At 40.5% G+C, this 16,962-nt stretch overlaps 1 protein-coding gene across 2 annotated transcripts in view; it reads right to left on the bottom strand.

Moving 5' to 3' along the window:
- The window catches only part of LOC139752029 (uncharacterized), a 200,938-nt gene that overhangs the window by 35,641 nt on the left and 148,335 nt on the right, over nt 1–16,962 (bottom strand). For both annotated transcript variants that reach the window (XM_071667820.1, XM_071667821.1), the window contains 2 exons: nt 15,234–15,429; nt 8,231–8,493 (listed from right to left, as the gene is read on the bottom strand). In XM_071667820.1, the coding sequence (XP_071523921.1) occupies nt 8,231–8,493; nt 15,234–15,429 (459 nt within the window). The remainder of the gene's footprint in view (nt 1–8,230; nt 8,494–15,233; nt 15,430–16,962) is intronic.

Raw genomic sequence — 16,962 nt, forward strand, 5'->3', positions numbered from 1 at the left:
GGCAGGGGTGTGTGATGTCTCCATGGTTGTTTAAATTGTTTAATTTTTTTATGGATGGGGTTGTTAGGGAGGTAAATGCAAGAGTTTTGGAAAGAGGGGCAAGTATGAAGTCTGTTGTGGATGAGAGAGCTTGGGAAGTGAGTCAGTTGTTGTTCGCTGATGATACAGCGCTGGTGGCTGATTCATGTGACAAACTGCAGAAGCTGGTGACTGAGTTTGGTAAAGTGTGTGAAAGAAGAAAGTTAAGAGTAAATGTGAATAAGAGCAAGGTTATTAGGTACAGTAGGGTTGAGGGTCAAGTCAATTGGGAGGTAAGTTTGAATGGAGAAAAACTGGAGGAAGTAAAGTGTTTTAGATATCTGGGAGTGGATCTGGCAGCGGATGGAACCATGGAAGCGGAAGTGGATCATAGGGTGGGGGAGGGGGCGAAAATCCTGGGAGCCTTGAAGAATGTGTGGAAGTCGAGAACATTATCTCGGAAAGCAAAAATGGCTATGTTTGAAGGAATAGTGGTTCCAACAATGTTGTATGGTTGCGAGGCGTGGGCTATGGATAGAGTTGTGCGCAGGAGGGTGGATGTGCTGGAAATGAGATGTTTGAGGACAATGTGTGGTGTGAGGTGGTTTGATCGAGTAAGTAACGTAAGGATAAGAGAGATGTGTGGAAATAAAAAGAGCGTGGTTGAGAGAGCAGAAGAGGGTGTTTTGAAATGGTTTGGGCACATGGAGAGAATGAGTGAGGAAAGATTGACCAAGAGGATATATGTGTCAGAGGTGGAGGGAACGAGGAGAAGTGGAGACCAAATTGGAGGTGGAAAGATGGAGTGAAAAAGATTTTGTGTGATCGGGGCCTGAACATGCAGGAGGGTGAAAGGAGGGCAAGGAATAGAGTGAACTGGATCGATGTGGTATACCGGGGTTGACGTGCTGTAAGTGGATTGAATCAGGGCATGTGAAGAGTCTGGGGTAAACCATGGAAAGCTGTGTAGGTATGTATATTTGCGTGTGTGGATGTGTATGTATATAAATGTGTATGGGGGTGGGTTGGGCCATTTCTTTCGTCTTTGTTTCCTTGCGCTACCTCGCAAATGCAGGAGACAGAGGAAAAAAAAAAAAAACCATGTACATAATTCATACTGTCTGCCCCTATTCATTCCCGTCGCCACCAACCCGCCACACATGAAATGACAACCCCCTCCCCCATCATGTGCACGAGGAAACACTAGGAAAAAGCATCAAGGGCCACATTCGTTCACACTCAGTCTCTAGCTGTCATGTATAATGCAACGAAACCACAGCTTCCTTTCCACATCCAGGCCCCACATAACTTTCCAGGGTTTATCCCAGATGCTTCACATGCCCTGGTTGAATGCAGTGACAGCACATCGACCCCGGTATACCACATCATTCCAATTCACTCTATTCCTTGTACGCCTTTCACTCCTGCATGTTCAGGCCCCAATCACTCAAAATCTTTTTCACCCCATCTTTCCACCTCCAATTTGGTCTCCCACTTCTCGTTCCCTTCACCTCTGACACATATATCCTCTTTGTCAATCTTTCCACGCTCATTCTCTCCATGTGACCAAACCATTTCAAAACACCCTCTTCTGCTCTCTCAACCACACTCTTTATATTACCACACATCTCTCTTACCCTTTCATTACTTACTCAATCAAACCACCTTAACCAACATATTGTCCTCAAACATCTAATTTCCAGCACATCCACCCTCCTCCGCATAACTCTATCTATAGCCCATGCCTCGCAACCATATAACATTTTCGGAACCACTACTTCAAACATACCCATTTTTGCTTTCCAAGATAATGTTCTCCACTTCCACATATTTTTCAACACTCCCAAAACTTTCGCCCCCTCCCCCACCCTATGATTCACTTCTGCTTCCATGATTCAATTCGCTGCCAAATCCACTCCCAGATATCTAAAACACTTCACTTCCTCCAGTTTTTCTCCATTCAAACTTACATCCCCATTGACTTTTCCCTCAACCCTACTGTACGTAATAACCTTGCTCTTATTCACATTTACTCCCAGCTTTCTTCTTTCACAGACTTTACCAAACTCAGTCACCAGCTTCTGCAGTTTCTCACATGAATCAGCCAACAGCGCTGTATCATCGGCGAACAACAACTGACTCACTTCCCAAGCTCTCTCATCCAGAACAGACTGCATACTTGCCCCTCTTTCCAAAACTCTTGCATTCACCTCCTAACAACCCCATCCATAAACAAATTAAACAACCATGGAGACATCACGCACCCCTGCCGCAAACCAACATTCACCGAGAAACAATCACATTCCTCTCTTCCTCAATGACACATGCCTTATATCCTAATTAAAACTTTTCACTGCTTCTAACAACTTACATCCAACACTATACAGTATCAATACATACCACAGAGCATCTCTATCAACTCTTATCATATGCCTTCTCCAGATCCATAATTGCTACATACAAATCCATTTGCTCTTCTAAGTATTTCTCACATACATTTTTCAAGGTAAACACCTGATCCATACATCTCTGCCACTTCTGAAACCACACTGCTCTTGCCCAATCTAATACTCTGTACATGCCTTCACTTCATCACTACTTGTTATCACCTCCCCATTAGCCCCCTTCACAGAAGTTCCCTTTTGTTCCCCAGTCTTACACACTTTATTCACCTCCTTCCAAAACATCTTTATATTCTCCCAAAAATTTAATGGTACTCTCTCACCCCAACTCTGATTTCCCACTTTTTCGCCTCTTGCACCTTTCTCTTGACCTCCTACCTCTTTCTTTTATACATCTCCCACTCATTTGCATTATTTCCATGCAAAAATCCTCCAAATGCCTCTCTCTCCTCTTTCACTAATAATCTTACTTCTTCATCCCACCATTCACTACCCTTTCTAATCTGCCCACCTCCAACGCTTCTCATGCCACAAGCATCTTTAGCGCAAGCCATCACTACTTTCCTAAATACATCCAAATCCTCCCCCACTCCCCTTACGTCCCTTGTTCTCACCTTTTTCCATTCTGTACTCAGTCTCTCCTGGTACTTCCTCACACAAGTCTCCTTCCCAAGCTCACTTACTCTCACCACTCTCTTCACCCCAACATTCTCTCTTCTTTCCTGAAAACCTCTACAAATCTTCATGTTTGCCACCATAAGATAATGATCAGACATCCCTCCAGTTGCACCTCTCAGGACTTTAACATCCAAAAGTCTCTCTTTCACGCGCCTACCAATTAACACGTAATCCAATAACACTCTCTGGCCATCTCTCCTACTTACATACGTATACTTATGTACATCTCTCTTTTTAAACCAGGTATTCCCAATCACCAGTCCTTTTTCAGCACATAAATCTAGAGGCTCTTCACCATTTCCATTTACAACACTAAAGACCCTATGTACACCAATTATTCCCTCAAATGCCACATTACTAACCTTTGCATTCAAATCACCCATCACTATAATCCGGTCTTCTCGTGCACCAAAACTACTAACACACTCAGCTGCTCCCAAAACACTTGCCTCTCATGATCTTTCTTCTCATGCCCAGGTGCATATGCACCAATAATCACCCATCTCTCTCCATCCACTTTGAGTTTTACCCATATCAATCTAGAGTTTACTTTCTTACACTCTATCACATACTCCCACCACTCCTGTTTCAGGAGTAGTGCTACTCCTTCCCTTGGTCTTGTACTCTCACTAACCCCTGACTTTACTCCCAAGACATCTGATCATTATCTTGTGGAAGTGAAGATGAAGATTTGTAGAGGTTTTCAGAAAAGAAGAGATAATGTTGGGGTGAAAAGAGTGGTGAGAGTAAGTGAGCTGGGGAAGGAGACTTGTGTGAGGAAGTACCAGGAGAGACTGAGTACAGAATGGAAAAAGGTGAGAACAAAGGACGTAAGGGGAGTGGGGGAGGAATGGGATGTATTAAGGGAAGCATTGATGGTTTGTGCAAAAGATGCTTGTGGCATGAGAAGCGTGGGAGGTGGACAGATTAGGAAAGATAGTGAGTGGTGGGATGAAAAAGGAAGATTATTAGTGAAAGAGAAGAGAGAGGCATTTGGACAATTTTTGCAGGGAAATAATGCAAATGAATGGGAGATGTATAAAAGAAAGATGCAGGAGGTCAAGAGAAAGGTGCAAGAGGTGAAAAAGAGGGCAAATCAGAGTTGGGGTGAGAGAGTACCCTTAAATTTTTGGGAGAATATAAAGATGTTTTGGATGGAGGTAAATAAAGTGCGTAAGACTGGATAACAAATGGGAACTTCTGTGAAGGGGGCTAATGGGGAGGTGAAAACAAGTAGTGATGAAGTGAAAAGGAGATGGAGTGAGTATTTTGAAGGTTTGTTGAATGTGTTCGATGATAAAGTGGCAGATATAGGGTGTTTTGGTCGAGGTGGTGTGCAAAGTGAGAGGGTTAGGGAGAATGATTTGGTAAACAGAGAAGAGGTAGTAAAAGCTTTGCGGAAGATGAAAGTCAGCAAGGCAGCGGGTTTGGATGGTATTGCAGTAAAATCTATTAAAAAAGGGGGTGACTGTATTGTTGACTGGTTTGTAAGGTTATTTAATGTATGTATGACTCATTGTGAGGTGCCTAAGGACTGGTGAAATGCTTGCATAGTGCCATTATACAAAGGCAAAGGGGATAAGAGTGAGTGCTCAAATTACAGAGGTATAAGTTTGTTGAGTATTCCTGGGCAATTATATGGGAGGGTATTGATTGAGAGGGTGAAGGCATGTACAGAGCATCAGATTGGGGAAGAGCAGTGTGGTTTCAGAAGTGGTAGAGGATGTGTGGATCAGGTGTTTGCTTTGACGAATGTATGTGAGAAATACTTAGAAAAGCAAATTGATTTCTATGTAGCATTTATGGATCTGGAGAAGGCATATGATAGAGTTGATAGAGATGCTCTGTGGAAGGTATTAAGAATATATGGTGTGGGAGGCAAGTTGTTAGAAGCAGTGAAAAGTCTTTATTGAGGATGTAAGGCATGTGTACATGTAGGAAGAGAGGAAAGTGATTGGTTCTCAGTGATTGTAGGTTTGCGGCAGGGGTGTGTGATGTCTCCATGGTTGTTTAATTTGTTTATGGATGGGGTTGTTAGAGAGGTGAATGCAAGAGTTTTGGAAAGAGGGGCAAGTATGCAGTCTGTTGGGGATGAGAGAGTGTGGGAAGTGAGTCAGTTGTTGCTCGCTGATGATACAGCGCTGGTGGCTGATTCATGTGAGAAACTGCTGAAGCTGGTGACTGAGTTTGGTAAAGTGTGTGAAAGAAGAAAGTTGAGAGTAAATGTGAATACGAGCAAGGTTATTGAGTACAGTAGGGTTGAGGGTCAAGTCAATTGGGAGGTAAGTTTGAATGAAGAAAAAATTCAGGAAGTGAAGTGTTTTAGATATCTGGGAGTGGATTTGGCAGCAGATGGAACCATGAAAGTGGAAGTGAATCATAGGGTGGGGGAGGGGGCGAAAATTCTGGGAGCCTTGAAGAATGTGTGGAAGTCGAGAACATTATCTCAGAAAGCAATAATGGGTATGTTTGAAGGAATAGCGGTTCCAACAATGTTGTATGGTTGCGAGGCGTGGGCTATGGATAGAGTTGTGCGCAGGAGGGTGGATGTGCTGGAAATGAGATGTTTGAGGACAATATGTGGTGTGAGGTGGTTTGATTGAGTAAGTAATAATAGGGTAAGAGAGATGTGTGGTAATAAAAAGATTGTGGTTGAGAGAGCAGAAGAGGGTGTTTTGAAATGGTTTGTCACATGGAGAGAATGAGTGAGGAAAGATTGACCAAGAGGATATATGTGTCAGAGGTGGAGTGAACGAGGAGAAGTGGGACCAAATTGGAGGTGGAAAGATGGATTGTAAAAGATCTTGAGTGATCGGGGCCTGAACATGCAGGAGGGTGAAAGGCGTGCAAGGAATAGAGTGAATTGGAACGATGTGGTATACCGGGGTCGACGTGCTGTCAATGGATTGAACTAGGGCATGTGAAGTGTCTGGGGTAAACCATGGAAAGTTCTGTGGGGCCTGGATGTGGAAATGGAGCTGTGGTTTCAGTGCATTATTACATGATAGCTAGAGACTGAGTGTGAACGAGTGGGGTCTTTGTTGTCTTTTTCCTAGCGCTACCTCGCACACATGAGGGGGGAGGGGGTTGTTATTTTATGTGTGGCGAGGTGGCGATGGAAATGAATAAAGGCACACAGTATGAATTATGTATATGTGTATATATGTATATGTCTGTGTGTGTATATGTATGTAACGTTGAGATGCATAGGTATGTGTATTTGCATGTGTGGACGTGTATGTATATACATGTGTATGGGGGTGGGTTGGGCCATTCTTTCATCTGTTTCCTTGCGCTACCTTGCTAACGCAGGAGACAGCGACAAAGCAAAATAAATAATTAATAACTAATATTACATATACCCTATCCTAAACCAGGTACCCATTATATAAACACCCCAGGGGTGGACGAACAGCTGGGTTGACTGTGGACTGACTGCCACAACCAGGATTCCAATCTCTGCACTCAACCCTGGGAGGCCCATGAATACATCAAAGTCAGGAATGCTAACTGCTAGCTAATTTCCATCATACTAATTGTTATTGCAAAATGTGTAATATTCTCAATATATTCATATTATCTACCACTAGTGCTATGGCTGTATATGATACAAAACAAGTCTGAAAACAAACTCGGGAGAAAGAAAGACACATCTTCAATATGCTCCAATTGGGAGTTATCAGAGATGTCATCTACACCCTCCTCTGCCCTTCACGCAGCACCTAACCAAGCAAAGGTAATGTTAAAATAAACATTCTCTGTATTCTATGTTTCTTTTGAGTGTTATTCTATCATTTCATAAAGGATCTTTTTTTTCACATTTCAAAATTTCTGGAACATAACCACAATTTAAGAATTAATCAGGAAGGGTTAAATATGAAAAGGTAAATCTGACAATAGTATTCATAAACTCTAAATTTCATATTCTTTAAGGAAACTTAATGATGGTCTACTACTTGAACCTCAAAGAGAATTATCCACTATCTAAAATAATCCAAAATACTGTACAATCACATAAAATTTTTCTTTACAATTAACAAGGCATTTGTCCTTACAATACACACACACACACACAAAGGAATTCAAACATCAGCAGACCAGTCCGTCCTTTTAAGGCTGTTTGTGACAGAGGAAGATATAAAACAATCACAGATTACTGTGGTAAAAATTAGAAGGTATGCAGATAGTTTTAAGATAATAACCTACAGATTGTCAATTTGGCTAAAGAGACTACCACAGCCTTTGATCATTTGGAATACTTGTATTAGATCACCTCTTGGCCTTCTCTTTTCCAAGCTCAATAGATTCTAGTCATTTGACCTGCCCTTATAGGGTTTGTTTCTCAGTCTGGCAATCATCTGGGTCACTAGACACTGCACTCTCCATTTTGTTTAAGACTCGTTTCAGGTATGATAACCAGAACTGAACAAATATTCAAGATGGGGACACACCAATGAACTGTAAAGAGTCAAGATGATCTCCTTGAAATTAAAACTGAAAGCTCTACCTGTGAATCCAGGAATTTTGTTCACTCTTCTCAATCTTTACTTGGTTTTAGGTTACCACAGATTATCATGGCTAAATCTTTTTACTCATTTAGCTTTAACATTTCAACAAAATTCATGCTGTGGCTTGCCATTTTGTTTTCGCAACTAACTTATAAAATTGTATGCTTATTGATATTAAAATTAATTTGTCACCAATAAGCCCAGTCCATCAGTTTGAAGCTGTAGATGTTCAAGTTCATTTGTAGATTTATTTTCCAGCTTTGTATCACCAGCAAATTCTGATATTTTGCAATGAAGCCCACAATCTATACCATTAATATAAATGAGAAAGAGAATAGGTCCTAAGACGAGTCCTTGTGGCACTCCTGTTATTATGTTTAACCATTTTGAGGTTTGACCATCAATCACAACTCTGTTTACAGCCAGTTTGAAAGAACAGGCAAACACAAAGGTCATTGTAATTCTGTCTACGCAATCTTTGTGCATTCTGAAAAAATGTACACAAGGATGGACAGATGCAAACACAGATAAACAAAATTAAGTGACCATGTAAATAAATTCTTAAGACTAGCAACCACATATACATGTGGGTAAAGGTTAAATGGATACAAATGCAAAACATACCTTTACTACCCTTGATTTCACCTGTTCCAGGAAACATTACAGAGCCCTTTAATTGTTCCACCCTAGAATGTACTTTCTCATAATGTTCCTGAGCAACTTCAGCAATGTTGTCAACAGTGTAGGTATCATCCTTTAATACTTTGCTAATAGTTTTCACTGTTTTGTTGCAGTGATACTTATTATTGCCTTTAAAAGCCAAAAGCAACTCCTCTATATTCTTCCTATGTGATTCTGTGAAGCCAGTAGTAGGGCAGCTCATAATTCTGCAAAATTCAAGAAGTGTTATTAGTGTGTAAAACAACTATCTATCTCTGATACCCATTCCCTCTGGGAACTTACACTGAGGGGGTGGCCACAGCAAAAAAATGTATCCACTTACCCCTGTCTAAACATACCTCCCTAACCTCAACCATTCCATGCATTCTTGCACCATTTCTCCCTCCAGTACCCTATCACTATTTCCTCATGTCATGGGTAGTCTTCCTCTGAACCTATTCTTTAATTATATTATCATAAAATCTCTTTGTAAACTCCCTATTTTGCATTCCTTTTCCATGCCTAAACTACTTCAAAATATTATGTTTCACAAACTCTACCACTCCACAATTCATTCCTCTTGCATACCCTGCCATACCAAATCTCTTATACACCCTCTCATTTTTTTTGTTCATTCTATTTAGTCATACCGTATATTCCTTACAAATAACTCATTTCCACACCCTTAACATCAAAACAGGACACCCAGTTTCTTAGAAAGACTTAGCTATTCCCATAATATGGGGTTTCCAAGAAAGAGAGGACGTTAGGGTAATACAAGTATGTTCATTGGGTCAAGGGGTGGAATTACAGTACTGTCAAAGGAGAGACGAGAGTTGTGAGGAGTTTTCAATGGAGAGATGGGTAGAAACTGGGTCTTTGAGGCATTAAACTTAACTAAATTACATCTATCCCACCAAGATATCCTATCCAGGTCTAAGTTTATTGAGGGAGCTGTGCCAAGACAAGGTGCAGATTGAGCGAAAGAGGGAGGAGCAAAACTGAAGGATATGGGTGAGTGCAGTGTTGAGCTGTCAGCATATGAGTGTATTTGATTATCTGTTAAAGAGAGGAAATTACTGAAAAAAGGAGAAAAAGTGTAGGGGACAGGACAGAACCTTGAGGGACACTGCTGCTGATGGAGAAAAGGGGAAGGCTGATCCATTAACAACCACAAAGACAGATCAGCTGGAGAGGAAGCTAGATATAAAGGAACAAAGTAAGGGAGGGAAGCCAAAACAGAGTAGCTAAAGGATGAAAGACTGATGCTAAACCCTGCCAAAAGATTTGGATATGTCAAGGGCCACTACAAATGACTCCCCAAAATATTTCAGAGATGATAATCAGACACTAGTAAGATAGGAAAGAATATCACCAGTGGATCTTGCCTACTGAGCTGTTTAAGAACATGGGAGTTGTGCAGGAATTCAAAGACTTTTTTTGTTCATTCTATTTAGTCATACCGTATATTCCTTACAAATAACTCATTTCCACACCCTTAACATCAAAACAGGACACCCAGTTTCTTAGAAAGACTTAGCTATTCCCATAATATGGGGTTTCCAAGAAAGAGAGGACGTTAGGGTAATACAAGTATGTTCATTGGGTCAAGGGGTGGAATTACAGTACTGTCAAAGGAGAGACAAAAGTTGTGAGGAGTTTTCGATGGAGAGATGGGTAGAAACTGGGTCTTTGAGGCATTAAACTTAACTAAATTACATCTATCCCACCAAGATATCCTATCCAGGTCTAAGTTTATTGAGGAAGCTGTGCCAAGACAAGGTGCAGATTGAGTGAAAGAGGGAGGAGCAAAACTGAAGGATATGGATGAGTGCAGTGTTGAGCTGTCAGCATATGAGTGTATTTGATTATCTGTTAAAGAGAGGAAATTATTGAAAAAAGGAGAAAAAGTGTAGGGGACAGGACAGAACCTTGAGGGACACTGCTGCTGATGGAGAAAAGGGGAAGGCTGATCCATTAACAACCACAAAGACAGATCAGCTGGAGAGGAAGCTAGATATAAAGGAACAAAGTGAGGGAGGGAAGCCAAAACAGAGTAGCTAAAGGATGAAAGACTGATGCTAAACCCTGCCAAAAGATTTGGATATGTCAAGGGCCACTACAAATGACTCCCCAAAATATTTCAGAGATGATAATCAGACACAAGTAAGATAGGAAAGAATATTACCAGTGGATCTTGCCTACTGAGCTGTTTAAGAACATGGGAGTTGTGCAGGAATTCAAAGACTTTGTAAATGGTAGTTGTCAAAGCAATAGGACGATAGATAGAGGGGTCAAAATGATCTCCCTTCTTAGGATGGGATGTATCAATGAATGTTTCAAAGAAGAAGGAAAGGATTTGGTTTTTAAACTGAAACAGGAACAGACGAGCAAGTACGGGTGCAAGTTCAGAGGCATACTCCTTCAGGATATGGGGAAGGATGCCATCAGGACCATAAGTCTTGCTTGTGTCCAGAGAGAGAAGTGATTTTCAGAGTCTCAAAAGATATTACCAAGAGGGATATAGGATTAGTAAGACAAGCATCAGGGGTTGAGGGAATGTTAGTCATCAAAGGTGGAGTTAAAGGAGAAATGGGAACCAAATAGAGCTGCTTTGTATAAGACAGAGACAGATATGGTACCATCAAAATGGAAAAGTGAAGGAAAGGTAGTGACAAAAGTTGTTAGAGATGCCCTTAGCGAAAGACCAGAAAGACCTATCAGTGGATGACGAGGAGAGATTATCACACTTCCTTTGAATAAAGGAATCTTTGCCTCATGGATAACATGCTTGCAGTGATTACAGGCAGTGATAAAAGCTGAATGGCAGCCAGATATGCCTGATACCTTGCCTGAATGGCCTCAGAACAGGAACGGTTGAACCAGGGACTGAATGAAGGTCGTCTTGGAGGAAGAAGGGGTGAATGCTTCCATTTCCACAAGAGTATCCTCGGCTATGTGTTTGGCAGAGAAAGAAGCATCACATAAGAAACAGTAATCTACCCAAGAAGAATCAGAAAAGAAGTTACACAAGTTATCCCATTCAGTTTTGTTGAGGTGCCAGTATTTACACATAGAAGGGGCTGCTGTAGGGTAGAGTTTCACAAACCCATAGTCACAACCCAAATGAAGGTTGTAAGGTTGCTCATAAGGGTTGTGGGATGGTTTGAAAAAATTACTAAAAATAAAAAAAAATTCAAGTGTACAAAGCAATGCAAATATATTTACATCATGAGTTTGGAATATAAAGCGTTAGTGAGACTATGGAGGAAGATAGTTGTGAATAATAAAGCTTCGATACATATATGAAAACTCCTGACATAATCAAGTCTGTTCACTTTCATTACTTGTACACCGAAGCGGCCGAAGCCTGATGCAACAGAGGAAACAGCTTAAGCCTGGGAATTTTCAATCAAAGAAGGAAACTTGCTAAAGATAAACTTTAATGTTTTGACTGGTGTGATAAGGTTAGTAATTTCTACATGAGTGTGTCTTACAATTGAAGTTTTCATCAGTGAGTATGTGGGTGAGCATTTGTCAATAAGTGAGACAAGTATGTGACAAAACAATGTATGGTGAAGAGATGGGTATTCATATTCAATATTCATCTTTGAATGCACATGACTACAGTATTCATGGTTATTTGTATTCAAATTATTATCATATCATGGTATTTGCATTTCCATTCAAATTCATGAGCAGAGTACTCGTATTCAGCTATTCATTCATTTATCATAATTAATCACTGTTTCCCACATCAGTGAGGTAGCGTAAGGAAACAGATGAAGAATGGCCCAACCACTCATACACACACACACATTTATCTATTTTATCTATTTATTATACTTTGTCACTGTCTCCTGTGTTAGCGAAGTAGTGCAAGGAAACAAACGAAAGAATGGCCCAACCTACCCAGATACACATGTATATACATACATGTCTACACACGCACATAAACATACCTATACATCTCAACATATACATGTATATACACACACACACACATACATATATGCACATGGACGCAATTCATACTGTCTGTCCTTATTCATTCACGTCAGCACCACGCCACACATGAAATAACAGCCCCTTCCCCCAGCATGTGCGCGAAGCAGCACGAGCAAAATACAACAAAAGCCAAACTCGTTGATACTCAGTCTCTAGCCGTCATGTATAATGCACCGAAACCAGAGCTCCATTTCCACATCCAGGCCCCACAAAACTTTAAATGGTTTACCCCAGATGCTTCACATGCCCTGGTTCAATCCATTGAAAGCATGTGCACCCAGGTATATGTATATTTTTTTTTTCCAAAAGAAGGAACAGAGAAGAGGGCCAGGTGAGGATATTCCCTCAAAGGCCCAGTCCTCTGTTCTTAACACTACCTTGCTATCGCGGGAAATGTCGAATAGTATGAAAAAAAATATATATATATATATATATATATATATATATATATATATATATATATATATATATATATTTTTTTTTTTACTGTTCACCATTTCCCACGATAGCGAGGTAGCGTTAAGAACAGAGGACTGGGACTTTCAGGGAACAACCTCACCTGGCCCCCTTCTCTGCTCCTTCCTTTGGAAAATTAAAAAGAAAAAAAAAGAAAGAAAAAAAAAAAAAAAACGAGAGGGGAGGATTTCCAGCCCCCTGCTCCCTTCCCTTCTAGTCGCCCTCCACGACACGCAGGGTACACGTGGGAAGTATATATATATATATATATATATATATATATATATATTTTTTTTTTTTTTTTTTATACTTTGTCGCTGTCTCCCGCGTTTGCGAGGTAGCGCAAGGAAACAGACGAAAGAAATGGCCCAACCCCCCCCATACACATGTATATACATACGTCCACACACGCAAATATACATACCTACACAGCTTTCCATGGTTTACCCCAGACGCTTCACATGCCTTGATTCAATCCACTGACAGCACGTCAACCCCGGTATACCACATCGCTCCAATTCACTCTATTCCTTGCCCTCCTTTCACCCTCCTGCATGTTCAGGCCCCGATCACACAAAATCTTTTTCACTCCATCTTTCCACCTCCAATTTGGTCTCCCTCTTCTCCTCGTTCCCTCCACCTCCGACACATATATCCTCTTGGTCAATCTTTCCTCACTCATTCTCTCCATGTGCCCAAACCACTTCAAAACACCCTCTTCTGCTCTCTAAACCACACTCTTTTTATTTCCACACATCTCTCTTACCCTTACGTTACTCACTCGATCAAACCACCTCACACCACACATTGTCCTCAAACATCTCATTTCCAGCACATCCATCCTAATGCGCACAACTCTATCCATAGTCCACGCCTCGCAACAATACAACATTGTTGGAACCACTATTCCTTCAAACATACCCATTTTTGCTTTCCGAGATAATGTTCTCGACTTCCACACATTCTTCAAGGCTCCCAGAATTTTCGCCCCCTCCCCCACCCTATGATCCACTTCCGCTTCCATGGTTCCATCCGCTGCCAGATCCACTCCCAGATATCTAGAACACTTCACTTCCTCCAGTTTTTCTCCATTCAAACTCACCTCCCAATTGACTTGACCCTCAACCCTACTGTACCTAATAACCTTGCTCTTATTCACATTTACTCTTAATTTTCTTCTTCCACACACTTTACCAAATTCAGTCACCAGCTTCTGCAGTTTCTCACATGAATCAGCCACCAGCGCTGTATCATCAGCGAACAACAACTGACTCACTTCCCAAGCTCTCTCATCCCCAACAGACTTCATACTTGCCCCTCTTTCCAAAACTCTTGCATTTACCTCCCTAACAACCCCATCCATAAACAAATTAAACAACCATGGAGACATCACACACCCCTGCCGCAAACCTACATTCACTGAGAACCAATCACTTTCCTCTCTTCCTAAATAATATTTCATTAATATTTTCATTAAGAATATAATTCTATGTATAAAATAATTTACAACTCTGCACGTTGAAATATTATTTGTGTGAGCTTTTAGCCCTCAAAATTATTCTGTCAGGCACATAAGTTAAGGTCTGCCAGGTACACCATCAGGCATATGTAGTGAGATATGTGGTATTTTTGGCAGTGTCTTTGCCACAAGCAAATGCAATTACTAAGAGTTTTCATCACTAATACCTATTCTTTTGAAAGAGTTTCACAGCTTCACAAATTATTACATGGCAAGAGTGTGGAGCTCTCATATAAGCCTCCTCAACATTTTCGCACAATTTGGCCAGCGTATAGACAAAACATAGGCTGTAGCAATGGGTAACAAGATGTTCAAATATATCATCAAAGCACACATGAGACAAAAATCAGGGTATGCATAATCAAATGCCAAGCACACATGAGACAAAAATCAGGGTATGCATAATCAAATGTAACTACACTCAACCAAGCATTAGGCAAATGCTAGGAAAAGTCCTATACCATCCAACAAATGCACCTGGAGTAAGGGAACTATGGTAGAAAAAGGATTTAGAACCACACTTATGCATATATTTGAAAAAAGAATGAGAACTAAGATCATAACTGAACATGATGAAGCCAAAAGGCAAGATTTTTTCTTAAATAGGTGAAGGACATAACAGGTAACTAACTATGCGAAGTGAAAAAAGTTGTAAAGGAATAATTTTACAGAAGCAGAGTAACAGATGAATTTAAGCTGTGACAAAGAAATGAAGAGAAAATATGTTCAAAGTATAGTGTAGCAGAACCATGGGAACCAGTGAGTGTAAAATTCCCTCTACAAAACTGGTAAAAATTAATAGATAATCACATGCATGTATATTTTCAAAAGGTTATTTAACATTTATAATCAATGCAATTCTATATCAAATATATATCAACTAATCGGATTTCTGAACAAAATAAACATCTCTAACAAGTATTTACTCTTATGGATATAAAGATTAACAATATGTATACAATTCTCAAGCACTGTGAAACTTACTTGGTAGCAATACATGTGGCCCAATCTGCTTCACTTTCCAGCAACTCTACAACAACTCTCTTCCAACTGATTTCTATCTTCCAATAAGTTTTCAATTTATGATAACTGTAGTCTGAATCACAACTGTAGGACAAGGGAAGCCCAAGAATGGCTCCAGCGAGTAAGCAGATCCATTCTGATACCAATTGAGAATGTTCTGAAAAAAAGTTAGACCACATGATTACCTAATAATCAGCAACAGTTACACTAAACATGTGAAAAATCATTTTGATAACAGTGAACTTTACATTATATCCACTGGGTAAACTCATTTGCCCAGAACACATTCACTAAAGAATAACATACAAAAAAGGGGAAAATAATGGCTGTGGTGCTTTATTTTGGTGGCCGGAGTATTCTCTGGTAAGTGCTGTAGCTGATTGTACTGTTATTCAAGATGGCCACAACTGGGGCTTGCTTTTGTTTATGTTCTATTGGCAACTTTAAAACTGAATCTTAATTCAGTTTAACCTGTTTCCGAAGCTAATAATTTGGGGTTAACTTTACATGAAAAGCACAGTCATGCTCAATGGTTGTACCATTGTGCTTAAGAGGCTAAAGCAGTTTCTCTCCTTTCAGACTTTCCTCCCAATTGACTTGTCCTTCAAACCTACTGAACCTAATAACCTTGCTCTTATTCACATTTACTCTCAACTTTCTTCTTTCACACACTTTACCAAACTCAGTCACCAGCTTCTACAGTTTCTCACCCGAATCAGCCACCAGTGCTGTATCATCAGTGAACAACAACTGACTCACTTCCCAAGCCCTCTCATCCACAACAGACTGCATACTTACCCCTCTTTCCAAAACTCTTGCATTCACCTCCCTAACAACCCCATCCATAAACATATTAAACAACCATGGAGACATCATGCACCCCTGCCACAATCCGACATTCACTAGGAACCAATCACTTCCCTCTCTTCCTACTTGTACACATGCATTACATCCTCGATAAAAACTTTTCACTGCTTCTAGCAACTTACCTCCCACACCATATACTCTTAATACCTTCCACAGAGCATCGCTATCAACTCTTATCATATGCCATCTCCAGATCCATAAATGCTAAATACAAATCCATTTGCTTTTCTAAGTATTTCTCACATACATTCTTCAAAGCAAACACTTGATCCACACATTCTCAACCACTTCTGAAACCACTCTGCTCTTCCCCAATCTGATGCTCTGTACATGCCTTCACCCTCTCAATCAGTACCCTCCCATATAATTTACCAGGAATACTCAACAAACTTATATCTATGTAATTTGAACACTCACCTTTATCCCCTTTGCCTTTGTACAATGGCACTGTGCATGCATTTCGTCAATCCTCAGGCACTTCCCCATGAACCATACATACATTGATATCCTCACCAACCAGTCAACAACACAGTCACCCCCTTTTTTAATAAATTCCACTGCAATACCATCAAAACCCGCTGCCTTGCTGGCAATCATCTTCCACAAAGTCTTCACTAACTCTTCTCTGTTTAACAAACCATTATCCCTGACCCCTCTCACTTCACACACCACCTCAACCAAAACACCCTATATCTGCCACTTTATCATCTAACACATTCAACAAACCTTCAAAATACTGACTCTATCTCCTTCTCACTTCACCAGTACTTGTTATTGCCTTCACATTAGCCCCTTTTACCGATGTTCCCATTTTTCCCCTTGT

This window comes from Panulirus ornatus, chromosome 12 (assembly GCF_036320965.1).
Source record: "Panulirus ornatus isolate Po-2019 chromosome 12, ASM3632096v1, whole genome shotgun sequence".
Lineage (NCBI taxonomy): Eukaryota > Metazoa > Arthropoda > Malacostraca > Decapoda > Palinuridae > Panulirus > Panulirus ornatus.